Source organism: Lichenostomus cassidix, chromosome 12 (genome assembly GCF_008360975.1).
Source record: "Lichenostomus cassidix isolate B80296 chromosome 12, HeHo_3.0, whole genome shotgun sequence".
Classification (NCBI taxonomy): domain Eukaryota; kingdom Metazoa; phylum Chordata; class Aves; order Passeriformes; family Meliphagidae; genus Lichenostomus; species Lichenostomus cassidix.
In genome coordinates this window covers 1552594-1573326 of record NC_139493.1, presented here as the reverse complement: position 1 = coordinate 1573326, position 20733 = coordinate 1552594, and the positions used below count along the sequence as shown (strand labels likewise).

Below are 20733 nucleotides of genomic sequence, written 5' to 3'. Positions count from 1 at the left end.
GAGCTGCTGGCACCTCTCAGCCTGTGAGAGAAACCCTGGCTAAGCCATCAACTCATTTAGCTCTTTCCTGCACTAAGACACTCATTTGCAGCCTGTAGGAATGAAAGATGTTTTAACTTCCACCTCAACATTATTCTCATTCCTGGTGTTTTGATGTTGTGAAAACTGCCAAGAAATGAAGACAGCAGCTTAAGACTGTAAAATTTTAATGCTCGCTGTATTTCTCCTCCTTTTTGTTTGCAGGGAGATTTTAGGTCCATCAGGTTTATGACTTTCGAGGATGGATCTGCTCTGTTGAGAAAGTGAAAATAAATTCCCTGTCCTGAAACAAAGAACTGAAGCCATTCAAAGCACTGTGGGTTTTCCAAGAGGCATCTGCTATTGCATTATTTCCACATCAGGAATAAGTGATAGATGGGAAAGGAACATCCGGACGGATGAGAACAGCCCCTGTGAAAGGAAAACTGTCTCTTTGCACGACGTTGATGAGTTCATTCTGAAAATTCAATTTCCTTATGTATGAAAAACTTCACTTTTACTGTTACCCAAGTGACCTTCTGTGCTCTCAGAAAAAAATTCATGGCCTCAGGAGGAAATCTGAAGCATTAACTGCAAACCGTATTTGCTACGTATTTAACTTGTTGTTAACTCGTATTAAAAATTGTTAAACCAAGCTTTAAAACCATTTCCTAAGAAAGTGGCACTTCAGGACATGCCTGGAGGAGATGATGAGCTCTGCCTGTCACGGGCAGCAGGGCCTTTTCACCCAGGTTGTGCTCAGCAAACTCTGCCCATGGGATTGCAATGCTTTGTGCAGAGCAGGAGAGTGAAGAATATCCCATGTGCTTTTGGGGCATCTATCAATAAAAGTATCACAGGTGCCTGTTGAGAAACACAGGATTCCCATTAGCTTAATAAAGGGCATGAGGCAGCACAGCACCATCCTGCCACTGATTTCCTTTCTGTTGCTGAAGTGAATAATAAAAAAATCAGCAAATAAGGATTTTAAGGTATGAAGAAAAGCCGGTTTTTGTAGCCCTGCCACAACTTCAGCCACAGACTCCTTGTCTAGCACAGACTAAAACTGTACCTAAGTTCCAATGTGAGGATTCAGCCAGGGCACCCTGGGAACCTGGCCAGAGAAGTGGGTGAAGACCAAGGTCATGTGAAGAAAACATGGGGAAATGTGTAAGTCAATAACTCCAAACTAAGATAACTGAAAAGAGAGGCAAGGCAGAAAACCAGGAGAGAAGGGGCAGCCAAACATATCAGAGGGCTTACACAGACACCTTAAAATCCTTGAGTTTCAGGCTCAAACGACTCTTACAGTTCACAGAATCACAGAATCCTGAGTGGGAAGGGATCATCCAGTCCAGCTCCTGGCCCTCCACAGACACCCCAACAATCCCACGCTGTCCAAACCCTCCTGGAGCTCTGGCAGCCTCAGACTGTGCCCACTCTCTGGTGAGCCTGGGCAGTGCCAGCACCCTCTCGGCTCAAGGTTTGCCTTTCTACAGAGCCCAGAAGCCCAAGTGTTTGAATCCTGGCAGGCCACAGTATTTTCTCACTACACCTTTGTGTCACTCTGAATGAAGTCTGAAAAAATTTAGAACCAGGATTCAAAGGGTAGGTGGGAAGTTACCCAGCAGGTCCCTGCTCTGCTTTAGACACAGGCTCTGTATTGGGATGGTGACATTGCTCCTCGTCAGGTCAGCGCCAGTGACCTGCAGGGTGTGTGCCAGGGACGTGCGTGCCACCGGAGGGGCTGTTAATGATGAAACCTAAGGAAGGAAGGGATGTTCACCGTGGATCCGAAGGAGGGGATGGATGTTCACCCTGGATCCGAACGAATGAAGGCATGTTCACCCTGGATCCAAAGGATGGAAAGAAAGGATGTGCACCGTGCATCCGAAGGAAGGGATGGATGTTCACCCTGGACCCGAAGGATGGGAGGCAGGGATGGATGCTCACCCCGCACCCCACGGAAGGCAGGGATGGATGCTCACCCCACACAAGGCAGGGATGGGTGCTCACCCCGGCTCCCACAGGAGGAAGGCAGGGATGGATGCTCACCCCACAGAAGGCAGGGATGGATGCTCACCCCGTACCCGAGCGATGCTCGCATCACCGAGCGCACCCCGAGCCCGGTGGGCGGGGCCCCGAGGGGGCGTGTCCGTGGGCGTGTCCATGTCTCGCCCCGCCCCCCGCAGCCGGTGCGGCCGCGCGGCTCAGCCAATGGCAGCGCGGCCCGTCAGCTGACCCGCGGCGCCTTCCCAGGTGCGCGCCGGCGGCGGCTCAGAGCGGGCGGCTCCGCACCGGCACCAGCACCGGCACCGCGCTGCCGCTCCGCTGGGCTGGGGGCGGGCAGCAGGCACGGAGGGACCGACCCATCCATCCACCCGCCCATCTATCCATCCATCCGTCTGTCCATCCACCCACCGCTCCCCGCATCCCGGCGCGGTGGGACCGCGGCAGCAGCAGCGGATGTGCAGCCCCGGGGGACAGCCGTGGGAGCGCCCGGCCGGCGGTGAGTGCGTCCGCCAGGCTCGGGGGAAGGAGCCGAGGCTGCGGGAGCGCCGCGGGTGCGAGGGCTCCGCTCCGGGCTGCGGGGGTGTGCGGCGCGATGCGGCGATGTGCGGTGCAGCCCGGCGAGAGAGCAAAGTTTGCGGTGGCGGACGTGCCCCCGGTGCCCCCCGGGGCTGGCGGGGCAGTCCCCGCGGGCTGCGGGCTTTCGGCGGCTCCGCACCGCGCCGGGACCGCCCCGGGGCTGCGGCCGCCTAACACCTCCGGGGCTGCGGGCGTTCGGCTGCAGCATCGCTCTCCTCTCCTCCTCCTCCCTGCCGAGCGCCCCGCTGTTCCCGGGCCGGTTTGCGGAGAATCGGGGCTGCGGGGGGGCGATCGCCGGTCCGGGCTGGCGGCGGTGGGCGCGGGGCCGGCGGTGCGGCAGCGCTGCCCGCGTCCCCCATTTGCATGCGAATGGGAGCGGATCCCGGCAGATGTCCTGCCTCATCCATTCACCCGGAGGAATGCGAGGAGACAAGGAGCCTTCAGTGTGACAATGGCCCTTCAGAAAGCGGCATAAAGGCGCAGTGTGAGCGGGGCCGCGCTCCGCCGCCCTCCTCCCGCGGCCGCGGGCTTTGTGCGCGGGGCGCTGCGGGCGCTGGGCACCCGGGGGGCTGCGGGACCGCCGGCGAGAGCGCAGGGCGGGCAGGGATGCTCCGCCGGTCCGTGCTGCAGCGCACCTGCGCTTTGGGCATCTGCTGGGAAGTCGGTCGCTAAAAGGTGCGGGAGAGGCGCGGGGCAGCGGCAGCTCTGTCCTTCCCCCGCGGCTGGGGGTCCCTCGGCCCCGGGCTGGCCGCGCACGGACAAAGGGACCAGCCCCGCTGCCGCCCCTTTGTCGCCCCTGTCAAAGGCCCTTTGAGCGCGGCCCCTGCTCTCTGGAGAGGAGGGACAGCAGCCAGGCGCATTGTGCCGCCGGCTCAGCCCTGCCGGGGCCGCACAACAGATGTTCGCCTGCCATTCTCGCTCTCCCCCAAGTTATTCTCTCCCCCATCGCTGGCTCGGTGCGCATTTCCCACGAGGCGATGGAAGGGAAAGTAACAATTAAACTCACAGTAGGCAATAATGTTGTCCAAAGGCGAGAGATCACGCACAGGGTGCTTCTGTTTCTGTCCTGGAGCTGTGCGATAGCTCCCAAGTAATGACTCCCTTCAATAAAAACTACTTTGGGAACCTTCAAGTCTTTTCCTTATGGACTTAAAGGGTCCTTATAAAAGGAACCTACTATTTCCAGACAAGACCTGTTCTGGCAAAGAGCTCAGATGCACACACAGGGAGGTCACAGAGCTTCGAATGACTGAAGGCACACTCAGCATCAGTCCCACTGTGCTCAAAGGATCCTCCCAAACTGTGTCCCAAAGTCTTGCAAGTCAGAATTAAAATTAACCTAGAAGACACACACGCTGAGAGCGACACAAAGCAATGCACGAAGCTTCCCAGATGGGAGTAGTGAGGAGAGCAGGATGGTTGTGCCCAGAACAATCGGGCAGTGCATGGGCTGTCACCCCTGGGCTGGGGCACAGCCCCTGCTGTCCCTGTCCCTCTGCTCTGCAGCCTCGGGTTGTGCCACTGCTTCGGGACAGGAGCTCCAGTTTAACTTTTACCTCGGCACTTCAAAGTTATCTGCACAACATTTTATGGAGTCCATATAAAATTATCTCTCCCAGTAGGCATTTTGGACTTTAATAGACCAGTTACTGTGATGACTATAAAGCCTTTTCCATTTACTTAGAACAGACATGATAACACTACTGATCATTAAAGGAAATAGGATTTTGCATCAAGTTGTACAATTATAAAAGGATAACAACTTTTTGATGCAAACTGTGAAGGACCTTATTTTACTGCCATAAATAATGCTAAGCATCTCCAAATTCAGGCTGCAAAAAGAAACTTCTGTTCAGTCTGACTGACCAGGGGTCAAACAACCTCAGAGGGAACAGAGCACAGAGTGCCCAGAGAAGCTGTGGTGCCCCTGGATCCCTGGCAGTGTCCCAGGCCAGGCTGGACAGGGTTTGGAGCACCTGGGACAGTGGAAGGTGTCCCTGCCATGGCTGGGGTGGCACTGGATGGGATTTAAGGTCCCTTCCAACCCAAACCAGTGTGCGATTCCGTGATTCTCTGTGTGTATTTATGGTTCCAGCTCGTGGGGCAAATGGGATCATTTCAATGAGCTCGGGTTAAAGCTCTCATCACCATCCCCATCCCCTAACACCCCCGTGCCGGTCGCTCCCAGCCCGGCTGGCTGCCGCGGGCGGAGGAGGAGATGCTGCAGCCTTTGTTTCGCTCCGATACAGTAGCGTGGCACTGCAGAAGGAAGGGAAAACTTTTCCTAATCGGCGTGTTAGATTCCTGCTGCATCCGCCTGGCTGCTGCTGCCAAGGAGGGCGGCAAATCCCTGCTCCGTGGGGTTTGTTTTTTTTTTTTTAGGGACGCTTAAAACACCTTGGATGAATCATAACAGCAGCGGTCATGTATTGCTGCTGCAGCTTGCATAGCTTAATATTCACTGGAAAGGGGATTTATTTGCATTATTGAGTCTGCAGATTTCTTTTTGTTGTTGTTAGGGATGATGTATACTTCAAGTTCATATAGACACTATTTTTAAATCATCTTTTTAAAATTTCTTGACATGAATTTTTTTAAGCTCCTATTTCCGTTAATGATATCAATGAGCAAAAATAGGGTGTTTGTTCCCAAAGCTCTGTGACACATTATTTCTGCCTCGTTTGGAGCTGCTCCTGCCCCAGGTGAGTGACTTGCCTGGTGCCAGGTCAGACTTTGTGTCAGGCTCAGAGAGGGATCAGGCATCAGGAAAAAGACCCCAAACAAACAAAACCCGAGGAAAAGAGTTAAGAGATGTTCACAGAAAAGCTCTGGTTGAACAGTACTTATTTTAGTTGATTTTTCAACCAGCCAAGTAGCAACATGCTGAAAATATTTACAGAGGAGCCAATCTTTTCCAAAATAAAAATCCCTCTGTCTCCCTGTGCACTTTGTCACCACGGAGGTGCCTGTTCTTTGAAGCCCTGATTAATATAGATGAGTTGTAATTTTCTGACCAAGCCATCCTAGTTCACATATATTATTCCATTGGCAGACATGTGGTCCCCACAGCTGTCCCCTCATTTGTGTATGAAATGGAAACACTGGTGGCATTTGTAGGTTACCATAGCTACACGAACAATACACGTGTGAGGCTTCATCCTGCCAAGCTCCAGATTTTTTTTTCCTGGCAGACATTTTGTAGACACAGAACTGAAGAAAAATCTATGTAAAAGTTTTTGGAAGCACATAAATCCAGCCCTCCTCCCCTCTGTTTGTGTAAGGCTAATGGACAGGGCGCCTGCATTTCAGCCTCACCACGGCTGATTCCTGCATCCCCTCCCAGCTGGAACTGCCATCCTGGAGACCCAAGAGGCTCCCAGGAATTGGGAATTCCAGGCTGAGCTCCAGAGCAGTTAAGTCATTAACAGGGTCAGGCTTTAAACACGTCTTTCTCCGAAACAATTTGGGAGTTCTGCACAAAAGGGAACTTTGGAGCTGGGATAGTTTTTCTGCTGTGTTAGGAGGTTTGGTGGTGCCTGGGAGGCTCCTGGGAGAGTGGAGAGGTGGGAAGGAGCCAGATCCCTGTGTCTGCTCCTCCAGCACAGAAACCCAAGAAAGCCTTCTGCAAATATTCCCATACTCTGTTTTGTCTCTGCCATTAATTATCCTCTGTGGGAAGAAAGATGGGCAAGAGCAAAGAAAATCATGGAGCTGGCTTAGGAATTAGTTTTGTTGGTTCGCCATAAAGCAGTAAATAATGGGGTTTCTCTAGGATTTGGAGGGCTGCAGTTCTGCACAGTTTTGATAAGAAACAGCCACTGCAGCTGTGCTTGAGTTACTCAAAGACTTTGCCAGTCTCGTTCTTTTCCTGTACTGAGTAATTAAATCCTTCACTAATGGACTCCATGAGGTCAGGTGCTGAACACACCTCCATGGAGGGCTGAGAGGTCCCCAGGATAAAGTTCTGAACCTCACTCTCTTACTCATTGCTGCTTCAAACCCTGCAACTTTCTTCAAATCTTGTTTTGCTCTTTAAACATCGTCTTTCATTTTTCTACATATGGCAGTGAAGAAAAATACTGGATTGGCCTATTTTGAATTGGCCTAATTCTTCCCCTGGTGAAGGCAGGACAAGTCTGTGGCATCACTGAGGAAGGAATTAGTCTCTGCTCTTACCTTCTCCTGCAAAGTATTTTTATAACTTCACCTTTTGTTTCATAAGACCTGAATTTGGTGATACCTTGACTCTCCACCTGGCTGAATTATTAAAAGAACAGGCTCTGGTTTTTACCTGCAGCACAGTTTCTAAAGATGGAGTATTTGCAGTGCAGTAGTGCCTTTTTCTTCTCTTTTTAACTAACAGAACAAGAAGGCAAAGCAAGTCTAAGTAACAGGCTTGAAATATTTAACAGGGAGCTGTGGTGAGAATGCACAGAAGTTATAAAAGTGCCACGGAGAAACAGCTCTTCCCTGATTTTATTGGGTCCAGCAGCCTTACTACATAATTCTCTCTCTTGAGGTGCTGCCCTTTTGTCCTCAGTGGTCACACAGGGCAGTATTTTCCCTGGCAAATTCCCAACCTGAAGCAGTTTAACACGGAGGCAAACCTTACTTAGGGGTTTTAGTTAGAAATTTTAGAGGTTGTCAGTCAGCATCTCCTTTCCAGGTATTTAATTTAACTAACTCTGGCGATTGCAGCAATTTGGGCATCTGTCAGCTTGAATTAGAGCAGGAGAACCAATGGCTTTTGGAAGGCAAGCCCCCCTGAAGGTAGCTGGCAGGGTTTGCCTGGTTGGCTCCTCAGCATGAGGCAGGATTTGGGGTTGCTGCTCCCACTGGGGAGGTGCAGCCCCTGCCCTGCTCCTGGGAAAGGCTGTTCTGGGCCTGGAAGGGAGCAAAATCCCCAGGGAGGAGCTGGGGGGGTCTCTGCATGCTCCAGGAGCACTCACAGCTTGTTCCTCCCCAGTGGGACAGTGCAGGACCAGAGAGGACATCCTAAAGGGCCCCTGGCTGGGGTGGGCACGTCCCCCTTGTGCCATCAGCTGGGAGGCACTGGCTGCACCCCAAAGGGGTCGGTTTGTGACAAGCAGGAGGTGCCAAAGGCAAGTGTGGGGTGGGAAAGCAGCACAGCTGAACCTGGCCAGGGGGAAGGTGTGGGGTGGGGTGTGGTAGCTGTTTGACCTTCCTTGTCCCTGGGTTGGTATCACCTGCCAGAAACACCAAATTCTGCTTCCACAGACACCTTTCAGTGCCACAGACCGTGCAGGTGAGGCTGAGACCAACACCAGGGTCCCCCATGCTCAACAAACACTTTCCAGGCTGGAAAGCTCCACCTGTGGTGAGGCAGCTAACCCAGAGCTCCAGCCCTGCCACTGCCACCTTCTGCCCTTCCCTGCAGCATTTCCCCTGAGGTCACTGCTCATTTTATCCTGTTTTAAAGAGAACATTCAGGGTCTGGAGAAGCCATGGGGCTGTTTGAGTTCATGGGAGATGCTCCCTGGGTTCCTCCTCCCCACTGCAATCTGACAGATCCCATCCTAAGGAACTTCTACAAAACACCTAGAAGTTATTCAGAGAGAATCCCTGAGCTTGTCCAGAGTTTGGTAAAATAACATTTTACCATGTTTTAATAAAATAGCAAGCAAAGCTTGGATTGTCTTTCTGTAATTGGAAAATGTTTATCATTTATATAATGAATCCTTTATTTTCTGTTATTTCATGCATCATATCATTTATTTGATTAAGCAAGTCCAAAACTATCTAATAAATTCATACCTTGCTAATGTGCTGAATACAATTACTGGGATGCAGATGAGCTACTGATTGGCCTTGTTAAATTTTTAAATTACAAATGATCCATCATTCTAACAGAAATAGAGTAAATATTGATAGTTCCAGAGAGCCACCAGTGACTTGTAAATGCATTGAAAAATAACTTATCTTAGCCATAGGTGAGCAAGCAGTTGCAAAAAGGAAGTTTTTCAATTGCTGCTTGAAAACAGATCTTTGAAATGGGTTCATCATAGTAAAAGGCACCAAATAAAAACAGTTCAGTGTTTTTTCTAAGTTCATTGGCAAATCTATTTTCCTTTCTCTTTCTGCCCCCTTTGAGTGCAAATCTGGTTTACACAAATTCAACATTACTGTGCCCAAATGAATCATTCTAATTAGGTAAAGATTTTATCTATAAAGTATCAGTAACCTAAAATTTTGAGAGGAAAAGAAGTTATTTGCTTTCTGCAAGAGGCAGATTTTCTCTCTTTCTTAATCCCATGAATTTTTCAAAGCAAGACTGTCAGCTGTTCTGTGCATGAAACAGTGTCAGAATTTAGGTGACACTTGAGATAAAGAGAAATGGTTAAATCCAGGCTGTGAACATTTCCACCATTCCCAGCTGGCTGAGCTCTCCTGATCACATGGCAATGCTACCTCAATGATTTTGGAATGAAATAATGATGGGGAACACATTTCATGGAGCAGCAGAAGTGCAGAAAGACTTGTGGGAAGGGGGAGGATCATGGAATATGTCAGTGGAACTGGAGAGAAAAGAGCCTTTTTCTTAGGTCAGAGGAAAGCCTTGGTTCAGAGCAGTTCCAAACCAAATCTGTGGCCACTTAATGGAATTAGTTCTATCCCTTCCCAGCTTGGTTGAGTTCCAGATCTTTGTCTTGGTGCTAACAGCCTTTCTATTAGATCTCAGCACCTCCCATGCTAAATCCATTTATTTTGTTAGTGGTATGCTCACAATCCTTCCTATCAGATCTTCCCATATCAGCCAACTCAATAGATGGGTCTATTCACATTTAAATATATATAGCTCAGAAACAGAGCATTGGATTTTATAAGCATAAAACTCAGGGAAAAAAATCAATAAAAGTCTGTTTCATTCTAAGGGCTGCAGTGTGTGTCAGCACAGTACATGTACAAGTGTGTAGATATAGATCTAAGCTAAGAGTAAAATACAGTTTAATACTTAATCACTAATAATTGAAAAGCTGAAGCATGCTACAGCCACAGGAACCAGAATTACCAAAACAGAGTGTAATGAGGACCAAAAAACAAACTTTCCTCTTGACTGAAGACAAGCAGTTGAAGCTCCATGCACATATAATTTTTAATAACAAGCTTTATGCCTTCCCTCCAGCCAGCAGCATTGTGTTGATTTATAAATACCTCCTGAGCTCCTGACTCATTCTGGTTTGTATTTATCAGGCACTGTTTCAGCACAGGGATTTTTGGCATCCTGTGAGGTAGTAACAACCACGTACACACTGGGGTCTTTCCCAACTGTGGGGGATCCTGAGTGACTCACCAAACTGGAGTTTGATCTAGAACTGTGTAGGAAGCAAAATAATCACACTGCCAGAAGCCAGTCAGCAAAAAGGGAGGAAGAGGATTTTCTGTTACTTCAGGAAAATCATGTGGAGCTCTGGCATCCCTGTTTCTCCTGGTTAAAAATATTCCTTGTGTGCTTCTTCTTTCATTATTATTATTATTATTAACACTTTGCTTCCACTGGCCCAGCTCCTTGGCTCTCAGAGTAGCCACAAACCAGAAGGGAATTCTACTCCAACATCCAACCCAATCTCTTCAATTTGTGCTCCTAACATAAGAACATTCCTGCTGCACAAACACATCTCACCCTTTAGGTTTCAAGGCTGTGAAGTGATTTTATGAGGTTTTTTTCTTTCCTAAAGGAAAAAAACAAACAGGCTCTATAATTGGACAACCCAGTGTTTGGCAAACCCCTGTTATTCCTGATGTTTCTAACACGACTGGTTAATGGTAATCTGGGAGAGATTCTCCATCAGTTGCCAGACGCTGGGTTGCAATTCTCTGGTGGATTGGATGAGCCATCAGTACCCAGTGGCTGCTCCCTGCAGGGGATCCAGCCCTTCTACTCCAGAGCAGTCTATGAATGAAAACCATTTCTCCCTCTCCTGCAAATTTACTTCAGTATTTTAATGAAAAATACTGTATCAGATGCGGGTTTAAAGCAAAAGCCCAAATAAATTACAGATTTCCAAGCTGTAATATGCTGTTTCTGCAGCGCAGACATTATGAATAGGATGCTCTTTGCAGTTCTTTGGTGGAGATAAGAGTAGTATTTTTCAAAGGAACACAGATAAAGCATGCTAAGGTTGTCTTGAGATACAGCAAATCGCTTTCTCACCAGAGCTTTCCCTAAAATTAAACAAAGACTTTATTTTGATGGAATGTGTGTACAGATGAGAAGTAGTAGGCATTATTTGCAGGGAAAAAAAACCCCAAACCTTAAATATTATAAATCCCTGAGGCTGTGTTTTGAGGCTTTATACCATTATTACATGTCCTACAGGCCCTTGTTTCTGTATTTCCTTTTAATACCAAGCTCCCACGTTCAGATTTTTTCAAGCTCTTTCAACTGTCATCATTTTCAGCTCGATTTTTCTGTGTTTTCCACAACTCACACCTGTAAATAGCTTATTTCCTGATGACACTGGAGACTCTAAAAACCTCACTATAAAAGGCTTACTATCAAGTACCATTCCTCAATATTTTCTAAATACACAGGATTGCACTTGTAAGTTGAATTCCTGGGAAAGGAGCCCATTCCGTGGGTTGGCTGTAAAAGTCTTGGTTATTAAACTCCAAGTGCTCTTCCTCTAGGATGTACAAGGTCACTGCTGCTCTCCACTGGAGCAAACCTGACTTTAGTAACCTGGTTTTAGAGCAGGGTTAGTGTTGAGCTTACTGCTGGGATTTCCTGGCTGCTCCTATTTCAGTGCCTCTCCCTCCCAAAGCCTGGCCAGAGGTGATAGCTCACCTGAGCTTGGCACCAGTCCCTGTTTTATCCACAGAAAACATGTGGATACAGACCTGCAAAAGCCCTGTTGAAGGTCAGAGCAGGGCTGGTTTTACACCCAACACACACAAAACCCTTTCCTTCAACCTGTCCTGCTGCCTTAACCAGCAGTGATCCCAGCCTGAGCTCCTTGTGGACTCCTCACCTCCACAGAGCTGCAGCCCAGATCTTTTCCAGCCCAACCTCCAGTGTCCTCTCTCCCAACAGGCTCTTCCTTCCACAGAATCCCAGGATGGGTCAGGCTGGAGGAACCACAGAGGGCATCTGGTGTCACCTCCCTGCTCCAGCAGGGCCATCCCAGAGCACAGGGCTCAGGACTGTGCCCAGATGGCTCTGGAATATCCCCAGGGAGGAGAGTCCACAGCCTCTCTGGACAGTCTGTTCAGGGCTTGGGCACTGCACAGGAAAGTTCTGCCTCATGTTCAGGTGGAACATCATCATCCTGGGCATCAGTTCCTGCCAGTTCCTCTTGTCCCACTGCTGAGGGACACAGCAGAGCCTGGAGCTGCACTGATCCCAGCCTGATTTCCATTTGCCAGTTCTGCTTGGCACTAACCCTGCTCAGATCCCTGGGCAGGGCTGCTGGATCCCAGCTGATCCAGGCTGCACAGGTTTTCCCTGAGTGCTTTCCCCCAGGATGATGATGGGAATGCAGGAAGCTGCACGAGTCATTAGCAGGACATTAGCACAACAGACAGTTTTCCAACACACAGCTCCATACTGAGGCTCAGCCTGGGAAAAGGTTTCTGCAGGGAGAAGGGAGGAACTGGGGATCAGTGGGTGCTTCTGGCTCACAGCAACTGCAGAATAAATTGCTTGTCTTAGCCAGAGGTGATTTCTTCGTGTCTCTGATCCCTCCAACTTCTACCTGGGCACATTCAGTGCAGGTGGCTGCTGACCAAAATCTGGGCTGATGCTATTGCAGTATAAAAGAAATTCTGCAAGAATGAGCCACGTAACTGTGGAGAGGGAAGATTTGCTGTGGCAGCATCACTGTTTCAAAATCACAGAGATCCATGTGCAAACAAGATTGTTTCTCTTTTCAGCGAATTTTAATAGTGACCATTAATACAGTTGTCAGGGAAGTGACACCACTTTGTTTTCCTATTACCAAGCAAAAATGTTTCATATCTTCTCTTTTTAGTTGGCAGGTTAACTGTGAACACTTTTAATGAACAGTTTATTTCATGCTTGTCCCTTCATATTCTCCCCTTACTGCACTGGACACTTAAATGTACTTTTTCTTCTGATCACCCAACCAACCAAAGTCTTCAAGAGCCACCAGCAGGGCCTTGTTTGCAAAGGCACACCTCTTCCCACCCACCCTCATGATTTCTGGGGCCAAATTCTCAATATTAACCAGTTTCCAGAACTTAGGTGGAAAGGGAAGCCTGAGACAAACATCCCTGTGGCATTTCCAGGATGGGAGACAGGAATGATGCTCCTGTTTCTGCCCTCAAGGAACAGGAACAAGCCAACACCTCTGCCAGCTGCTGTGGGTTTGCTGGTGACAGAAATGTGGTTTCTTACTGCACTGGGTACTGAGCAGTGCCATGGAAAATGCATTTAGTTAGCTCAGAGTAAAATAATTCCCTCCATATCTCTCACATAAAATTAGCCATTATTTCTGCTGATATCAAGTTACCAGCTGTTACAACTGCTGTCGTGGGTTGGAACACTAGAAAATATGAATTTAACAAACGAGAGGGAAGGCAGGGGATGCTAAAAGCTTTCCTTCACACCCTCAGTATCTGCAACACCAAACATCACAGCGCTGTGTGGGGCCAGTCCTGTCAGTGCTGGAAGGACTGGAAAGCTGAGACTCCTGGGGCAGAGGGATGGCTTTTGGTGGCTGCTGTGCTCCTGTGCAGCTTTGATCAGAGTTGGATGGGGTTTTACACATCACAAGTAGCTAAAACACATCACAAGTGGCTAAAACCAAAGCCCACAATTGGATTGTCCCTCCTGCTGCAGCCCCTGGGCTGCCACTCACACCAGCACAGCACTGAAATGGGCTGCTCAGAATTCACTTCTTGATTACCCTGGAATTTCATTTCCAGCTTCATTCAAGCTGCCCTGGGCCGGGGGAGGCTGACTGCAGACAGCAGGTTGTTTCTAAAGAACACTTGCAGTTAAAGCAAATTAAATCTGTTCACAGTAGAAAATAGCTACAGAAGAGAACGAGTCACTAGGAACTTGTAAAATCATATATTTACAGTGATCATAAACCCAGAACTGTGGTCAATAAACCCAGAAATGCCTCCTTAGCAAGGATGAACAATAACTGCAACGTGCAAGTAAGAGGATATAAATATTCAACAAAGAAAGGATCGAATTTGGGGTTTTTTGCAACATGTAGACATGCTCCTACATATTTTAAAAAGAACCTCTGAAGTCCTTTTCAGGCAGTTTGGTTTTTAAAGCATTGCATGATTCATGCAGCTACATCAGGGTGAAGTCAGTAGTAAAACATCATTAGGGATCTCAGCTCTGTAAGGCACCAGCTCCCTTCTCTGTGTCCCCTGAGAAGGTGCAGGAGACTCTGAGGGCAGGAATGTCCCTGCTCTGGGCAGTGCAGAGCTGGAGCAGGGACATATCCCAGGTGAGGGGACAGCCCAGAGCACCTCCTGGACCTGCCTGGGGTTGGGACCAGGGGAAGGCACCGCCTGCATTATTAACTGCAGAATGCTGCCATTTGAAAACCTGCAATTAAATCAATTAAACTTCAGATGCCATCAATTTTCCTAGCCCTGCCTGCTTTGGGTCAGCTACAAATGTGCTGCTGTGGAGGGAAGCATCCATCAGAGTCAGCACAGCTCAGCTCTGCCAGCCTCCTCATCACTCCATGCTAACATATTCCCTACTATTACGGTGCCGTTAGGATTTATTTTTTAATGCAGTCTTACTCAGTTCTTCCATCAGTTGGGAGTTATTTGAGAAGGAATGTTAGTTCTACAGTTGGTCTCCCCCCTCCAGCAGAGTCTGCTCAGTTTTCATTCAAATCTCAGCTACCAGAGAGAAAATCTGACTCAACAGGATCAAATGCATTCTGGCTCCCGTGCTTCTTTCCTCTCCTTCAAAGCACAACCACAGAATAACAATGTAAAAATAAATAATAAAATGCTGTTTGCTGTGCTCCACCTACAGCACTACATCATAATCTAAAATAAATATGGTAATTTCGTTATTTAATATGATCAGATTTGGAAGTAAGTGTTGTATAAATGGCATTCCTGACACCTCTCTCCAGAGTATTCTAAACCTATTTTTTAAAGCTGTATTTAGTTTCATTATTTTATGTAGTACCATCTTTTGTGGGCTGTGACTTGGTTGAGGTTTCACTACATTTGAATTGAAAAGATGAGATTTCCTGCTTTCTGCTATTACAGTTTTTCATCACTGTGTTCTCTCAGGTATCACTGAGTGGTTTGGGTTGGAAATGATCTTAAATCCCATCCAGTGCCACCCCTGCCATGGCAGGGACACCTTCCACTGTCCCAGGCTGCTCCAAGCCCTGTCCAGCCTGGCCTTGGACATTCCAGGGATGGGAAGTCCATACAGCACAACCTGATTATTTTAGTTACATAAAAAACCAAACCCTTTTTTTGAGAAGTCTCAACTGCACTCACCAGAGCAATTTTCCAATGAAGTGAGAACGAGAAGGATTTTACTATGAGATTTTCCTGGAATCTGTGTTTAAAGCCCCACGATACACCAGATGTTCTGAGGTTCCTGGACACAGCTGGGTTAATTTAAATCTACTCTTGCATGAAGGACTTCAGGCTAAGCAGATATAAATGTGAAGCTTACACAGCAATTTGGAATTGTGGTGAACGGTTCATACCATCACAATGCAGTACAAACAGCTGAAATAAGGGCAGTACGTTCATTTAATCAAATTTACTGTTATTGTTTGGTGCTGAGCTGGATTAAATCTAAGCTGTTATCTGGAACCGATTTGATTAACTCGGATGAATTTTGGCAAAGTTCATAGGAATTTAGCTACAAACTTCTAAACCAAGAGCTTCCTGAGCCTTAATTGCAGATGCCTGAAACCTGAGCCTTGGGGACAGGGACAGCAGTGACACTGCTCTGAGACCTCACCTGCTCACCAGCACATCCTCCATCCTTAGCATTTCCAAAGACATCCAAACAAATCCTGCAGAGTAAAACTGAAAGGTATCCCAAAGTTTTATTTTTAGATAATTCACTCACAGACATTTCTCATGTAAACCCCAAGTAGGAGAGAGTTCCAAACCCACATAATTTACCTATACCAGATTGGGATTTTTGTGGGAAATTACTGTTAAAATAATGATTGTTTTCAGAATTTTTTTTAAAGGTTGAAGAAACTAAATAATAGATGAACTGTATATGAACTGAGCATAACATATACCCTAATCTGCTTTCAGGACCATCCTCAGGCACTGATTTGCAGAAGATTCTGAAGCACCAAGGAGCAGCAGAGAGTCTCCAGAGCATTTCTTAACTTCTCTAAGCTCAGAAAATCATCTTTCACCTTTCGGATGTCCAAGCCTTTCACCTTAAACGTCAAGCTTTACATTTGCTGTCTGACAGGGGATCACCCTCTCCCTCTGTGGGGATTTTAGGGTGCTGGGGAGCTGAACTCCCTCAGCTGGCCAGCATGGCAAAGGTTAGAGTTGTTTTAACTGTGTGCCAGTTGGTGCTAGAATTGTTAACGAATTCATTAACTGAGTCTTCCATACAGAGCAACGAATGTCCACAGCTTTGTGTCTGTGAAATCAGGCCCTGGTTTACACCACAGTCAACATACAGGGAAGCCACCACAGTTGACTGCAACGACCTCCGGTTAACAAAAATCCCCAGCAACCTCTCCAGCGACACTCAAGTCCTTCTGTTACAAAGCAACAACATTGCAAAGACCACAGACGAACTCCAGCAGCTGTTTAACTTAACAGAATTGGATTTTTCACAAAATAACTTCACAAGTATCAGAGATGTGGGGCTCTCCAATCTCACTCAACTCACCACTTTGCACCTGGAGGAGAACCAGATCACGGAGATGACTGACTACTGCCTGCAAGACCTCTGCAATCTGCAGGAGCTCTACATCAATCACAACCAGATCAGCAGCATTTCTGCAAACGCATTCTCTGGCCTGAAAAATCTCCTGAGGTTACACCTCAACTCCAACAAATTAAAGGTTATTGACAGCCGTTGGTTTGATTCTACTCCCAACTTAGAGATTCTCATGATTGGAGAAAACCCAGTGATTGGAATACTTGATATGAATTTCAAACCACTCTCAAACTTAAGGAGTCTAGTTTTGGCAGGTATGTACCTCACAGACATTCCTGGCAATGCCTTAGTAGGCTTGGATAGTCTTGAAAGTCTTTCCTTTTATGACAACAAGTTGGTAAAAGTTCCTCAGCTTGCACTTGAGAAAGTTCCCAATTTAAAATTCCTGGATCTCAACAAAAATCCAATTCATAAAATTCAAGAAGGGGATTTTAAAAACATGCTCAGATTGAAAGAGCTTGGGATCAACAACATGGGAGAGCTCGTGTCTGTCGATAGGTACGCTCTGGACAACCTGCCTGAACTCACAAAGCTGGAAGCCACCAACAACCCAAAGCTGTCCTACATCCATCGCCTGGCGTTCCGCAACGTCCCCGCCCTGGAGAGCCTCATGCTCAACAACAATGCCCTGAATGCAGTCTACCAAAAGACGGTGGAATCGCTGCCCAACCTGCGTGAGATCAGCATCCACACCAACCCGCTGCGCTGCGACTGCGTCATCCACTGGATCAACTCCAACAAAACCAACATCCGCTTCATGGAGCCTCTCTCCATGTTCTGTGCCATGCCTCCGGAGTACCGGGGGCAGCAGGTGAAGGAGGTGCTGATCCAGGATTCCAACGAGCAATGTCTTCCAATGATCTCTCACGAGACCTTTCCCAATCACCTAAACCTGGACATCGGCATGACGGTGTTTTTAGATTGCCGGGCCATGGCCGAACCTGAGCCAGAAATCTACTGGGTCACCCCTCTGGGCAATAAGGTCACCGTGGAAAGCCTCTCTGACAAATACAAGCTGAGCAGTGAGGGCACCTTGGAAATCTCCAACATCCAGGTGGAAGATTCTGGGAGATACACGTGTGTTGCTCAGAACATAGAAGGGGCTGACACAAGGGTCGCCACCATCCGGGTCAATGGGACACTCCTGGATGGCACCCAGGTCCTGAAAATCTACGTTAAACAAGCCGAGTCCCATTCCATCCTGGTGTCTTGGAAAGTCAATTCCAACGTCATGACTTCCAATTTAAAATGGTCGTCGGCCACGATGAAGATTGACAACCCTCACATCACCTACACCGCCAGGGTCCCGGTGGATGTCCACGAATACAACCTCACGCATTTACAACCCTCTACAGATTATGAAGTGTGTCTGACAGTGTCCAACATCCACCAGCAAACACAGAGGTCCTGTGTCAACGTCACAACCAAAAACGCGGCTTTCGCGCTGGATATTTCCGACCAGGAGACCAGCACGGCCCTGGCGGCGGTGATGGGATCCATGTTTGCTGTCATCAGCCTCGCCTCCGTCTCTGTTTATATTGCAAAAAGGTTTAAGAGAAAAAACTACCACCACTCATTGAAAAAATATATGCAAAAGACCTCTTCAATCCCCCTGAATGAGCTCTACCCTCCACTTATTAATCTCTGGGAAGGTGACAGTGAAAAAGACAAGGATGGCTCTGCAGAGACCAAGCCGACCCAAGTCGACACATCCAGAAGCTATTACATGTGGTAACTCAGAGGATATTTTGCTTCTGGTAGTAAGGAGCACAAAGACTTTTTTGCTTTATTCTGCAAAAACGACGAGTTGAAGACTTTTGTATTTTTGACTTTGCTAGTCTGTGGCAGAGCGGTGAGGACAGGTGGATATTTCAGGATTTTTTAGTATAGCGTATCGCAATGGGTTGACACAAATGGCAGCTTCACCTAGCTTCCAAGTCTCTGTTTATTTTATTATTATTTTCCCTCTCTTTTTTTTTTTAATTTTTTTTTTTTTTTTTAGTTCTTTTGCTAAACTTAACGCTGTCCTAACTCCAGTGCTGAATAAAAAGGAGGAGAGGCTGGGTGAGCCCGAGGTTCTGACAGAGCCTGCCCTGTGCTCCCAAAGCCATCGTGGGGACAGAATGTCACCAAGCTGACCCTCAGTTTTGGACCTGCAGTGAACTAGGTTTGTGACCCTGGGCTGAGGACTCTACCCTGAGAAAAGGAGACCCTGAATGATGTTAGTTGACTGTACTGTAATGTTGTATCAACTGATTTGAATGTTTTTGACTTTCAACAATGAGTTTTCTTTTTTATTATTATTATTATTTTTGTAGTAGTTGAAGGCTTAGGTAAAGCTAACAGGCAATAGGAATGTGTACATCCAATTTTTTAATGTAACAGACTAAATGTTAATTGTTCTCTTATTCTTTTTATTCTATTTAGTAGACACTTTTGAAGAATTACTAGAGTTTTGTTGTGTTTAAATCACCAACACATGGTGTTTAATGAAGGCAGAGCTATAATAAATTTAGTTTTGTTCTGATTTTTTTTTATTTTATAAGCCACAGTAATGTCTTGGGTTTAGATATCACTAGTTTGACTAGTGATCATGTTTTGACATAAAATATACCCAAAATGTTGTATAAAAATATCGTGGGGTTTTTTCTTGATGAAAGGAAGTTCCAGGTTCAGGTTTTTTATGCATTTTTGTTAATAACAGTGTTTTCTCTGCACTAGAGGCAAAATACAGAAAATAATATAATGAGAAAAATGTCTCAGCATGGCTTTTGGACTGAGAGTCACATGCAGAATCAAAACTGTTTGGCATAGGGTACACAACAAAAAGAATTCACAGAATGTGTAACAGGACATTTTCCCTTTTGTTTACTTTTCTGTTTATATTCTGAGCTAAGATAGAAATGAAGCTGACATTTAGCTGTCATTACCATCAGTTAGAACAAAAAAACCAACCCCAACTCAGTGCTACCAAATGGAAATAAACCAGTGAAATCTTGGAATATACGTGAAAAAAAAATAATTGGATTAATGTTCCTTCAAAAGCAGAAATTAAAACTACCAAGACAGTTATGTTTGGTCCAAAACTGCACTGTATTTTTTACAGGCTTAAAATCAATCCATACTCTGAATATTTTCCTGAATTACTGTGGTAAAAGAGAGCAGCAGTGTTCTGTGTGCACTGGGTACAATATAAAGGCATCATTTACAGTCAAACCTCCACAAGTGGTGTCTGTTGTCTTTTCTGAATCCCTGCAAGTTCTACCCACCAGTCCCAAGCAGGGTGGGCTCTGGTGAACACATCACACCAACACCCCACAGCAACAAGCACAGCAGTTTCTACACCTTATCACCATTATCTATGTGCAATTTTTTACATATTTTTACACACCAAGTAAGTTCTTGGTAAGTAAATGTTAAATGTTCAATAATGGGCATGCCTGGGGTTTGGGACTGTGGGAAGTTGTTTAACTCATTGGCTTCTCAAATATATGCAAAAACCCCCCAAAACTTACAGATAAGCTACAAACTTCTTTTTCATTGTGTGAAAGTGAAAAGTTACCACCATAGCTCAACTCATCAGCTGCAAAAACTTGAGTCCATCTCTTGAAGAACCTGCCCTGATGGTCTTGTGTTGCAACACGAGGCTGAGTGAAGGTATTAATTATGCATTTCAATCAAGTATTTATGCTGCTACACACAATCTTCTCTATGTTTGTGAGATCTCATACTTTTTTAATTGTGTGACAATTAGATGTTGGGGTTAGGCAAGTATCTTTTGATCATGGAGAAAAGTAACAGGGTGAAAGCATTTATTCATCACCTTCTCCTGGATTTGTTTTTAATGTTAATGGGACATTTCTTTATGCTGCCTTCTCCAGAAGAGCTTCAGAGCAATAATTATCATCTTGTGTATATTCTGTTCTAACCTTAAAGCTGCAGGCATGATGAATTAAACTGAGATCTCTTCTGCAGCAAAGATTCACTGTGCTTTAGCCAGAGGAAAGGACACTGAGGACAAGGCTGGTCACTGGAGGCTTCCACCTTGCATGACATCACAGCATTGTCTTTGGAAAACACTGAATTGAACAGGTGTCAAAAGGTGCAAAGCAAAGCCTCTTTTCCATCATCTCCTCAGCTTCCTGCAGCACTTTTCCAGGCTCTACTTGAACATACTCCCAAGCTGGTGGAAGAACACATCCCCTTGGGTCCAAGGAGTT

The 20733-nt window shown here is 46.6% G+C and overlaps 1 protein-coding gene across 1 annotated transcript; it reads left to right on the top strand.

The window, feature by feature from the left end:
• Positions 1–2284: 2284 nt before the first annotated feature.
• On the top strand, positions 2285–19729 carry LRRN1 (leucine rich repeat neuronal 1). Its single transcript, XM_085072244.1, has 2 exons — positions 2285–2527; positions 15865–19729. The coding sequence occupies exon 2, from the start codon at positions 16098–16100 to the stop codon at positions 18246–18248; it is 2151 nt and encodes a 716-aa protein (XP_084928370.1). The 5' UTR covers positions 2285–2527; positions 15865–16097; the 3' UTR covers positions 18249–19729.
• Positions 19730–20733: the final 1004 nt, after the last annotated feature.

What these genes read in the sequence shown, in the direction of transcription:
- LRRN1 (XM_085072244.1), top strand. Translation starts at nt 16,098, where the DNA reads ATGGCAAAGGTTAGAGTTGTTTTAACTGTGTGCCAGTTGGTGCTAGAA.